Source organism: Copadichromis virginalis, linkage group LG16, assembly GCF_057382275.1.
Source record: "Copadichromis virginalis isolate Kocher_CV1m ecotype Utaka linkage group LG16, C_Virginalis_male_GT1.1, whole genome shotgun sequence".
Lineage (NCBI taxonomy): Eukaryota > Metazoa > Chordata > Actinopteri > Cichliformes > Cichlidae > Copadichromis > Copadichromis virginalis.
The window spans coordinates 36,294,481-36,306,531 of NC_140633.1; the positions used below are offsets into that span (position 1 = coordinate 36,294,481).

At 41.1% G+C, this 12,051-nt stretch overlaps 1 protein-coding gene across 6 annotated transcripts in view; it reads right to left on the reverse strand.

Annotated features, from left to right (window-relative positions):
• Positions 1-12,051, reverse strand: part of col18a1a (collagen type XVIII alpha 1 chain a) — an 81,888-nt gene that overhangs the window by 30,775 nt on the left and 39,062 nt on the right. For 4 of the 6 annotated variants that reach the window (XM_085434625.1, XM_085434624.1, XM_085434626.1 and 1 more), the window contains exons 1-2: positions 9,269-9,918; positions 734-1,275 (exon numbers count right to left, since the gene is read on the reverse strand). In XM_085434625.1, the coding sequence (XP_085290751.1) occupies positions 734-1,275; positions 9,269-9,791 (1,065 nt within the window). In that variant the 5' untranslated portion in view covers positions 9,792-9,918. Of the gene's footprint in view, positions 1-733; positions 1,276-8,272; positions 9,230-9,268; positions 9,919-12,051 lie in introns of those variants that run through there. The other 2 variants (XM_085434629.1, XM_085434628.1) reach the window with 2 other exon arrangements.

A 12,051-nucleotide genomic window follows, 5' to 3' on the forward strand; every position in this document is an offset into this window, starting at 1 on the left:
CACACCCAAAAGGGTTTGGTTGAATTGTCAAGGCTCAAAGATATAAATCTTTTCAGCGATTTTAATCACAACTGTTACTAAAGAGTGCATAATTGCATTACATGGATATAAAACAATCACTCTGCAATGATTGATTGAGATCTCAAGTATGAAAAATAACTCAGTTCTTATATTGAGTTCTTCTCTTGTTTTTTGTGTTGATAAACTTAAAATAATTGCATGCTCAGAGGCAGAATGAAAAATGTGTAATTAGCCATGGTTGAACTACTGCAACCCCTGCAGCTAAGGCCGCCAGTTGTGGTGGCCAACCGCTGAGATGTACACCAGTCAAACGACTGGCACTAATTACATCACTACTGTGAGGTCTTCCAATTATTTGTAGAATCTACAGATGATGGTGATGCAATACAGACATTAATGTTTTGGTTTGGAGTAGGCAATTTGAGCAATTGGATCACATGAGAGTTATTCAGCCAAAATGTTTCACAGGATAATAACAACCGTGAAAAATCAAAACACTGATCTACACCTTTCCAAGACTTCACGCAGCAGGAATCCGGTCTCTAAGTTAATGTTGGTTGTATGAAGCTTTAGTTTAGGAATGCAACAGTCTGATTTACTCGATGCACAATCGACAGATAGTTCTTTACCTGTTATGAAAGGATATAAAATAAATGTATTGTATTTACTATATCAGTGTTTTAGTTAAAAAGGTGAAAGCCTGTTTACACACCAGGAACTTATCAGGATCAGCTCCTCCAGCCTGCCCAACAAAGACGCCAGCACCACTTTCCAGCTCCATGTTCTCCGCTGACCTCTCGATGTGCACCACCTGAGGGTCTGTGTCACAGTTGAAGTAGAATAGCACCTTGTCGTCCATCACTGCGAGAGAAAAACGGGTCCAGGTGTTCGTCATAGAGGGCACGAGGAACCTGGCTGCCTCAAAGGACTGAGCTGACTTGGGCTTGGTGTAGTACAGAATGACATTTTGGTTGTTGTCCTGCACGGCTGACAGTTTAACTCCCACATGCATGATACTCTGCCGAGCATCCGTGATGGAGAAGATGACCCCGCCCTGGTTAGTGGTGGGTTTCAGGTTGAACATGAGGGAAAACTCTCGATAAAATGGGTTTGGGAGGTGGGCGCGTGCCAGCTGGCCCGTATTGGCATCCGGTCCAAAGACAAAACTAGGGGTGTTGTCTGGTCCGTAGATTTGGGTGATCTCACTTGGAGGAGGATCTCCAATCAGTTGTAGCAGGGAGACTCCACTGTCTTCTAAAGGGAGAGAAACAAGATGTCAGGCCACAGTGAGCATAAAACAGCAGAGGTTTAAAGGGAGGGCAGCATGGCAGAGTAGGGGTTAGACCAGGAGGCTGTTGGTAGGTGACAAAATGTGGATGTTTGTGATGGAGGCAGGACGGGTACTTGCACTAACTGCAGCTGAATCAGTCACAATGCCCTTTGTAAAGAAATGTATGTGAGAATGTAAATGGTACCACATCTGCTTTTAGCGAACCATGTTTTTTTTTCCTAGAAGCCCGGGGAAAGCAGCTACTCTCAAGGGACCACAAACAAACAAGTGATTTTATTACTTGAAAATATGGAAAGCAAAACATCTGCAAAAAAGGGAAAACGCGAGAGTAAGAAAAGGAACACTTTCTCAGACGTTGGAAGTCCTGCACACCAAAAGCAAGAACTTCCTAAAGTAAGAAAGAAAGAAACCTTGTCAAGGTTTATCCTCTACTCATGCACAGTGGAAGTAGATGAAAAGCCTGATGCAGACTATGGAACAGATGAATATTTATGCATCATTCCTGAAGACACTGACAAAAAAAAAAAAAAAAAAAAAAAACACGCAAAACTTGCATGACATCTGCTAGATGTCATGACTTGGGGCACTGCAGGGACCAACAGCTGGGCCTCCGGCATGTCTGTGCTGACACTTCCATCACCCTGGGCGACGCTGGCAAAGTCAGTGCATAATTTAAAGTGTTTAAGAAAGGCAAAAAAAACCACAAAGAGCAATGTGTATTCATGCACATGCACTGTGGACACAGATTTTGATGTACTGACATCAAACCAAACCTCTGCTCTTTGATCCCCCCCCCCCCCCAAAAAAGAAAAAAATGTTTCCATGTGTTAAAAACAGAATGACCAAAATGACTGTTTTTGGACAACATGTGATGCATTTCTGATTCTTTGAAGAAATGCTTTGGTTTACCACCTGGTGACTAACAAGCGAGCTTTATCGCTCAGTTCAAAGCCTCTCCACTGCCTGAGTGCTGGAGATCAATTGGATCAGCAGTTGGCTGCGTCGAGAGCCTAAACACACGAGATATTTTATCTGAGCCGAAGATCCCGCTCTCTTCAGTACCATCATAAACACCAGTCTGAATATTCTGCTCACTATCGGAGGACTGCAGATGCATTTATTTGAATCTGCGCTAACAGAGAACCCAGTCAAGCTGCAACAGGATGGCAATAAAAATACCTTCCATTGTGCAGTTCCTCTCTGCACCAATCAGACTTCTAGAACAGATTTATCAGTAAGCAGATGAGACCATTAATAGATGTACACTCACATACATATATGCATGTCAACAGACATATAAGTAAAGTCCAAAGACTGATAAATATTTTACTGGAGCCTGGGAAACACTTAGTCATAGCCAAAGTCGTTATATCATTTAGAAGGTTAGAGGCCATATTACAAGCCAACACATCAAAACTAATAATTAAATTTACAGTCCCAAAACAATCAAAACTTCAGTATAACCTATCTAAATTAAAAAAGAAAGGGAAACAAATCACCACAGGATGACACAACGGCCTCCAGGTTCAGAATAGCTCAGACGTAGGTCACTGACTGTGGTTTGCACCCGGCTGACCAGATGTTTACTCTGATAAAATCAGAATGAGGCACCTTGAGGGTCCCTTCAGTGGGCATGTGCTGACATGTCTGATCCTGGCTCGCTGTCTTGTGCATAATCGGCCAAAGGAGGTTTTAAAAAAGGTAAAAACCTTGTAATAATTCAAAGGGGAAATTCATCATTTGGGGAATTGTAAATCCTTCTGCTTTGGGGGCTGAAGCAGTTGGAAGTTGAAGTTTTAATGCAGCTACAGTGCATAACTGAACATGCAATGTATTTTTTCTGCAAGCAAAGTGGAGAGAATGATTTGATTTGTGAGCAAATTAAAATGAAAGGTCTGTAATAAGGTGGAATGCGTACACAGATCCTGGTTGTCCTTCAGCATGCAGCAATTCTCTGCAGTGCAAACTGAGGATATGACCTCACCGTCTACTCCTCGCAATTTCTCTTTCACCTGGATTTCAAGCATCTGATTTTGATTCCTTCAACAAATAAAAAGCCGACATGCTGTTGGAACACGGATGCACGGACTCGAGCTTTCCAAACCCCTAATTAGCAAAACATCTCACCTATTAGCAATGAGCTACACCGACCAGATGTGCACTGTTTTGAGCCATGCTTAGAATTGACCAAAAAAGGTATCTCCATTTACAGCCTGATGCAACTGTGATGCAACTGTGCTTAATGCCATTTTGAGACTTAAAATGTCATCTTCAGATCTAAAGCTGATTGAAAGGTTTGACCTGCTTTAGGATTTCGGAGGAATGCTTTTACTGAATCTGGTTTAGTGTGTCTGCATTGTCAGCAAAGAGCCAACCAGCCATTCCATCTCAGACATCAAAAGTTGTAGGGGGCCTCAGAGAGGTCACCATTAGCATTTTAAGTGCAATCTCAATTCAGGTTTTCTTAAATAGCTTTTGTTAAACGCTGACAGCTTCAAGGTCAGTTGGGAATAGAAAAGATCTGTGATGAATGGAGCACTGCAGGGTTTACGGTGCTAGTTTGTCTTGTCAGGAAGACCGCTTACTGACTCCTTTTCATTTCTTCACATTTCAAGACGGTGTAGCAGACTTTGTGGTACCCTGTTGATAAAGCTGTATATACACTGTCAGCTGTACGCACAGCTTTGGAGAGCACAAGATCCTGTATAAACCATAGGAAAACATTCAAACATCTGGACAGTGAGAAACTGTGCGGCTTTTCCCAACAAAATCTATCAGCATTTAAAACATCCCTTGAGGCCTGCTGAGACGAGGGCAACGATCTCTCCCCTCAGTGTACAGAAGGCGGGGCAGTGGTCTGACCCTGTGTTTGGAGGGTCAGAGTTCATCTCTGAAAGCTGAAATTACAGTCCCATGATTTTTTTTTCCACCATAATCCTTGTGCATCTGCAGCATGAATCATATATGTGAAGCAATTCTCAGACAATTTAAAGTAAAGCAAATTCATTGTGCTCACATGATCACATGATTAGTGGAAGTTTAATATAAAGCTACACTGTTGCTTAAAACAGTATAATATTTGTTTTAATCTTCTTCTTGTCAAGGATGTGTGATACTCTGAGAACTTTGAAAAAAGTCTTAAGTTACATGAATATAGAAAAAAATGTAGTTTTAAGAAATAAAAACTAAACACTAAAACTTTTTTAGATAAATAAATAATAAAGTTCTTTCCGTTCTGCAGTCCACTTTTTGTTTTTTAAATCGAATGCTCAGAACAAACCCACATCACAGTCCAGGAAGGAGATTTTATCCTGACTCAACCTGAAGACTAAACTGTAATTCTTAAACCACAAAAAGGAGCACGAGTCTACCGCCAGCTGTGAAATTCACTCTTTGGAAAAGAGCTCAGTTCTCTACCTGTGAAGTAACATTTTTTTAGGCAATACACCCCCTTGCCCCATGCTGCTGTGTTCACAGATGTGTTTTTAACTACAGAAAGAAAAAATGCAAATGCGTCTATACAAATGGTAGAGACAGCACCTCAAACATGCACAGGATATAACAGCTGAACATCTGTATCCATGTCCGTGTCAGCTTGATGTTGATGGGACAGTTTAAGCCAACGTATTGGCCTTCTTGACTATGACATATGAGCCCACCAGAAGAAAAGACATTTATGGATATAATATTGAATTAGCTAAATGTTCAAATATGGCGTGATTAGGATCTAAATGGTTACCAGTACCAGAATTTCACAATTACATCACTCTGGTAAACCATTAAAAACTTTAAGAACTTAACCAGCTTAAAACATCCTGGTGCTTTTGTTCTTTTCTGTTTTTGCAACACAGCCTCATTCTCATTTTGTACTTCTGCAACACAAACCAGAGGGGGCAACGGGTTTCTGCCAGCAAAGAAGTCAGACCACACTGTGCCCATAATTGGCACCCTCCTGAGAGCCAAGTCAAAAGGATTCCCTGGCAAGCAGTGTAGTGAAGGACTGCAGCCAGCTTTGGGCCTTCCTCTTGTCATAAGATAAAACATCAGTCTCAGCTCAGTAGAACCATGGTGTTAAAAAAAACATACAGAACACCAAAGAAAGTACACTAGCTAAAAAACATAAGCTAAAATGTTCACAGACATTTAAGTAGCATTAAAAAAAAGTAACATGTAGGTCTGTCAGCACAGCCCATATAGCTTGTAATTTCCAATAAAAACTCCAATCTGCTATAAATTAATATGGTTTAATATTAAATATTAACTAAGCTTGACCTCCAGAGCCTGACATGGTTGACTGCTCGTCTTTCAAGCTGGGAAGAGACAACCATGCAAATCATCACTAAAAAGGCCAAAAAGCAAAACAATCTCCCTTCCCACCACCCTCAAACAAACTCCCCACATGAATCTCCCGCTTGGATGCATCAACACTGCAGCCAGTAATTTTAGTGTATAAACTGTTCCTTTGTATTTTTCAACCCATGCCAGTGGGTCTGTCTTCAATTCACCCAAAATATCAACTGACCAAGATGGCAGCATGTCATGAAACATTTGCATTACAAGTTATATTTGCATGACGTAGGAGTGTGCTGGTTTAAGGTCAAAGACAAAATAGAGAGTATGACTGCCCTCCTCCCAAACTTGAAATAGTAAAGTGGGGTTGAGGCTTTTCAGATACTACATGTAAGGGCTCTGTTTAGAAGCTGAAAGGCTTGTAAGCGGGTGGGCACAGTCTTAGAGAAAGATACTGGGCAAATAAACTGAGAAATAAAGCACTTTTGGCTTTAAAATATTTTCTTGGCCATCTACAGTATGTGTAACCTTAAGCGTGAGCAGAGGTTGCTGCAGTGAGAAACAGGAAGAGACATATTTAGTTATTAGGAAGAATATAAAATCAGTAGGCAGTTGTTTACAGGCAGCATACAGTAGAATTTAAAGTTTATTAGATATCCTTAGTACTTGGGGCTGAGGAGACTTTATAGGTGCAGTAGTAACTCTACAGCAGAGCAATGCTTTTCATCACATCTATTCAGCCATCACTCTAACCAAGCCATGTGCTTCAGTGGATTGTTGTTTGAGTCATACCAGATGGTGTTGACTGCAGTGGATTTCAATCTATCCCAGAAAGATTTAGAGTAACTGAGAGCACTCCGGTTATACCTTGAGGCAACTTTCACAAGCAACGTGCATGCTTGGGTGATGAACTATCTTCTAGAGTTGCAACAAAACCTGCCCTCAGGATATAAAGAAGGCAACACGATTGATCCTTCCAGTGTGTTGCAGGCCTGTCTGCATTTTCCGCATTACTGTGTCTACAACATTTAAAAAAAAAAAAAAAAAACACAAAAAAACCCACAAAAAAAACGTGCATGCGGTTGTGGCAGAATAATGTTTTAAGTTTGACGACCAGTAAAGGTACCCTAATCCTCCATGACTTCATTTGCCAATAAACCAAAAGTAAAACAGTTCAAATTTATTTAGGCTCACGTGTGTCACTTAGTCCAGGAACCAGAAACATCTTGTTCACTCATGTCTGTCAGTGGAACAAGCTGCCACAGAGATACTGAAGCTGTAAAAAGACATAATCTTGAACTCCCAGAGATACAAACGGAGAGTGTTGGGAGACAGGGCAGAAGTGCAGCATCAGGGAACAGGCTTAAAAAAAGATTTTCTAGAAAAAGATCATCTAAAACAGAGTTAGACTTCTCTCATGAATCGGTGCCCACTGGCAATAAACAGATGAGTCATTTTTTCCAGCATTTCATGGTCACTAGGGGCATGTGCTGCACATATCAGTCTTTGAGAGGACAGCTGAGTGCACACTGGTCCTTATAATCTTTAAATATTTATCAGCAATTTGTAACTACTAGTTTATTTTGGAAATTTACACCTTAACACTTCTGAGTGACAGAACCATCCTATCATTTGTTATAAAATATTGATTATAAAGCACCTTTTTAAACTGTGCAACCACAGCAGGAGAGAAACAGCTGCTTTTAATTTCTTTTTATTTCCACCTTTAAATTCTTTACCTGTTGAAATATGTCATCCTAGTCCAGCTGTGAGAAATATTTTGTTCTAAAAATTAACACATATCTAAAAAGCACTGATGCAAATATGAGTGCTTCCCATGCATGCCAAGCTACTGTGTCCATTCCTAAACAGACAAACGCACATCAAGCCTGCAAACCACTCACTGTCAAAAGAGATATGCTGAAGTTATACATTTCATGCACATATCAGAGAAGATTGCCTTCTGCAGTTTCAGATGCATTCATTAGAGGCATCTACAATTTCTTTAGTCTTGCAATGCAATGCAATGCAAAAAAAACCAAACAAGAAAATTATATAAATATGATTAAATAATTATAATTACATTTGTATTTTATGCCAGATAATTGCAAAGCCAAAATAATCTTTTTGCAAACTTGTGTTTTCTTGTGTTACAGTCTGGCTTTAAGAGCTTTGTAGTTAAACTGGAAAGGTTGTTTGAATTGAAATTATTTCATCTGGCAAGACTGAGTATATAATTACATATAACATTACTGTAATAAAGCAAATAATTATCATCTGAGCAAAGTATTACCCTTTGAATATAATTACTCAAAAAGGAAATACATGCGTGTGTGTGTGTGCGTGTGTGTGTGTAGGAGGGTGCTGGTATACTATGACCTTCACAAGGTAAGTCACATACAGTACACAGCACATATACATGCAGCAGGTTAAACAAAGTACTGGCATCATGCTTGTTAGACTTCAAGTTAAAAATAAGTATGCATGCTCTTTTGGGATGGGAAATAATTAATTAATACATCTCATTCGGTGCTGACAGGGACAAATCTTGATTAATTGAGAGGGTATTTCATAGTGTGAAAAATACCAGACGGACTCGGGGGGGGGGGGGGGGTTCAAAACTGGTTCAAAATGAATCCCAAAACAAGATTCATTTGAGCCAGTAATTACCTTTCTGGTTACTAACTGACAAGCACTGATACCCATCCTCCTCCTCATCAGGTAGAGTGTGGCACTCCACAGGGAGGCGTCCCTCATCCAGGAGCGTCCAGCAACTGTCCCGCAAGACTTCGCAGAAACTCTGGCAAGGTAACACAGGCAGCGGGGCCAAAGAGCCACACTTTGGTACCAAAAGGAGGCAGAAAAACCACTCCACGCTATGATGGCATTGAGAATTCAACAGCCAAGCCCACTCATTGAGGAGTGCTTGGATTTCCTCCACACTGCTCTGGTTGAAGTAATTGGGCACGACAAACCATTGCCCAGCCATGGAGGAGCAGAAAGGAAGAGCGGTGTCTAGCAACAAGCATTGTGGGGATTCAGCATCCAGTGCTGGCCTACCTACTTCTGGTTGTTTTATAGTTGTTGGCTCACTAACTGCAACTGTCTGGCTGAACAAGATTGCTTGGTTCAGTTTTTTCCCACTTATTGTTGACTGAGTAGCATCTGGGATGTGACCAGTTTTCTGGCTTATTATCAGTGATTTATTGGGTTGGAAATCTATAGATCTTAAGGTCGTGTCTGGGCTCTTGCTATCTATTTGTGGTTGTCTTTTAGAGATTTGGGGGGATTTAGTTGTAGAAAGTACCTGGCTGGCAAGTGGAGCTTTGCTACTCTGTAATGCTTGGTTAGATACAAGTTTCTGGTTAGCCATAAATTTACCACTTAGTAAATGAGTAACTTTCACTTGTTGATGATCCTTAGATACCTCAATAGTCGTTAGGGAGTTGTAGCTTACGGTTGGGGTTAATAAATCTTCTTGGCTTTCATGTGAATATATTGTTAATTTGAAGTCAATAGCATTCGAACTAGAACTACTGTTTCCATTTCCTCTCGTGTTGTTGGGGGACTCGAGACTTTGCCCTGATTTTGTGCTGCCAAGACTGTGGTCCTCATCTCCACTAACTCTACCATCTAACTCACTACGAGTGGTGTTCGTTACTGCACCTTTTTGAGCCTTGTGGGTTCCAAATCTTGATCGCCAGCTAGTTTCAGTTCCTGTTGCAGACCCATTGTCTGATGCAGATTCAGATCCAAAGTCAGATCTGAGTCTTGTTACATTTCCTGTAAAGGTTGAGTTTTCAGATCCTTCAGAACTTATTGGTGAAGATGTGGCATTACCAGGTTTACTTGTGTGTGATGACATCCCTGTAGCAAAGTTTTCTGACTCATGTTCATTCTCTGGTTCTGTTGTTGACACTACAGTGTTCAGTTTAAGAGCCTCAGGAGTCTGATCCAAGGTCTGCACAGCTTTTTCCATCTGATGTCCTTCATCAATGATCTCTTCTCCAATTTTCGCAATAGTTTCTGACGGCGGTTCTCCACTACCTGCTGGACTGCCAGATCCCTCGGGGTCTACCGCTGGGGCTGAAGTTGCCGTATCAGTCCAGGACCACAGCCAGGCATCAGAGTGGACTACCCACTGAGCCAACAAAATCACAAGTCCAAACTGGATCCTCATCATAACCATAATGTCAAGTCTTAACCACGTCCACCGGCTCGATTAGACTCACAGAGTGAACTATGACATGTCCACACAGTCACTCCACACACACTTTTCCTTCAGCTCTGTCTCTACACACACTTCACTAAACAGAGAGGAGAACTGAAGAGGAGTGCCCCATTCAAAAGAGTGCAGAGAGGGAAAGCAGGAGGAGGAGGTGGTCTCCGTATTGGCTGCTCTGGCAATATTTATTCCCCTAACTCCTCCTTCCCCCTTTGTCACAGCAATGAAAAGCGAGCTCTCCCGCTGACTGATACCTTGAAATTACAGCAGCCTTTCTTTTCACAGCACAATACTGATGCTTTCTAGTGTTTTACAGACAGGAGCAATTTGCCTTTGATTTGTTTGCTTTGTTAATCTACGATAATATGAAAACCACAGACTTACAAAAAAATGTAAACTGTGGTCACATTCCAACAAAAAGATTCAATTATATACTGTTACAAGCTTGAAGCACAAGGAGCGGTGCTGAGATCCCTCAAAGACTGAATTAGTCTTGGTCCATTGCCACCAATTACTGAAAAGAAGTTGCCATTGCGGTGTGGTTATATTTAAATATAATCTAACAACAGTCATTTATTGGCGTAATCGTATTTTTGTATGGAATATCTCCAAATGACAGTCAAGACTCATGTAAAGAAAGAGAAATGTCCATTTTTTGATCATCAATATCATCTCTTAATGCAAATTCTTGGTCCCATTTTCTTTCACAAGCTTAAGCGCTCCAACATAACCCATTGTCTGTGCATTAGTTGTCCCTTGTCTACAGGGTGCCCTTTATTGTTCAGTCTAGTTTACACGCCTGTTTTCAGTGCTCTGTGGGTACACAGTAATCCAAGCCTCGCTTTCTTGTCCAGACTGGTTTCTCATATCGCCGTGGGGCTGGCTGACAGAGACCCTCGACGACTGCTAATGGGATCTTAGCGATAAAAGGAACAGGAGGTTCGCGTAAGTGTCTTTCTTATACGTTGGCATTTGCTTGCAGCTTCAGTTGCTGATAGAAGGGAACTCAGAAGGTCATCTCCATAAAGCTCCCACATGGATATAGGGAAATGTCTTGACACAAGCTTGACAACTTTACCCTGTAACACTCTCTCTCGGCCTGGGGTCACTAACGATGCAACTGACCCCTGCCTGCAGGATTATGTGTGTCTGGACTATAGAAACTGGGGCCTACACTAACTTTTTCACTGGTAACACTGGTGCTACAAAAGAACAAAATCCGCCTCGTGATCAATGTGGCTGATACGTGAGGCAGCAAAACTCAAATCAAACATTTCTATCATTATCTGATTTTATCATTTAGCAATTTCAACTATAACTATAAAACTCAATTTTCGCTCTACTTATGTGTAGCTGGTGTGGTGCAGTACTAAATGACAATGTGTAGATCAAGTGTAAACATTACACAACCCTAACCTTTGGTGGGGAAAATAAAGGTGGCTGCACTTTAAAATTAAAATTTTAAGGGAGTGCTAAAGACAAAATCCAGGAATTATAAAAAAAAAAAAAAAAAAGCAAAAGGTTACACAAACTTTGGCATCAACAGGGATTTATTTCTCAGAACTGATTACTTGAAGAAGAACATTTATCCATTTCAGCACCGCTCTTTCATTAGAGCTGGAGCTCAGGCTGGAACCCACTTTTCTGGGAACCAGTAAAATTTCCTGTCCCAAAAGTTTATTAATGGGCATCATTCACGAATATGGTTAATAGAATTTGATATACATTTTCTGTTCTGCACTTTCTCACATTTCCACTTCTTCCTCCCTTCACCTGCACTTCCTTTCATCATAAGTGTCTGAGCCGGGACCTTTCATTGGCAAACAGTAATCAGCTCCAGACTGCTTCATCTTTAAAACACTACAACAGCTTAAATGGAGTGTTTCACTCTTTCATCATCACCTGCTAAGCACATGAAAAAGAGATAAAGTACTACTTTCAACCACAGTGACGGTAGCTGGCTGTGCCAGCAGCGCACCGAAACAGACTAATGATCATCATGCACTTGCACAAATGCAACCATGTGAAATGATGACACTCACACCGCCACAGCCTGGAGCCCTGGTAGGGTGTCGCCAGGAGAGCAATGCAGTCTTCAACAACACACATTTAATGCAAAAGAGTTCATAAAAACTGCAGAAGATGGTTAGCTCTGTTAACTGGTTACCCTATGAAGGAAAGTATGGCTCATTTCACACAAGGCCAAGCTTTTTCACGCTCTCCA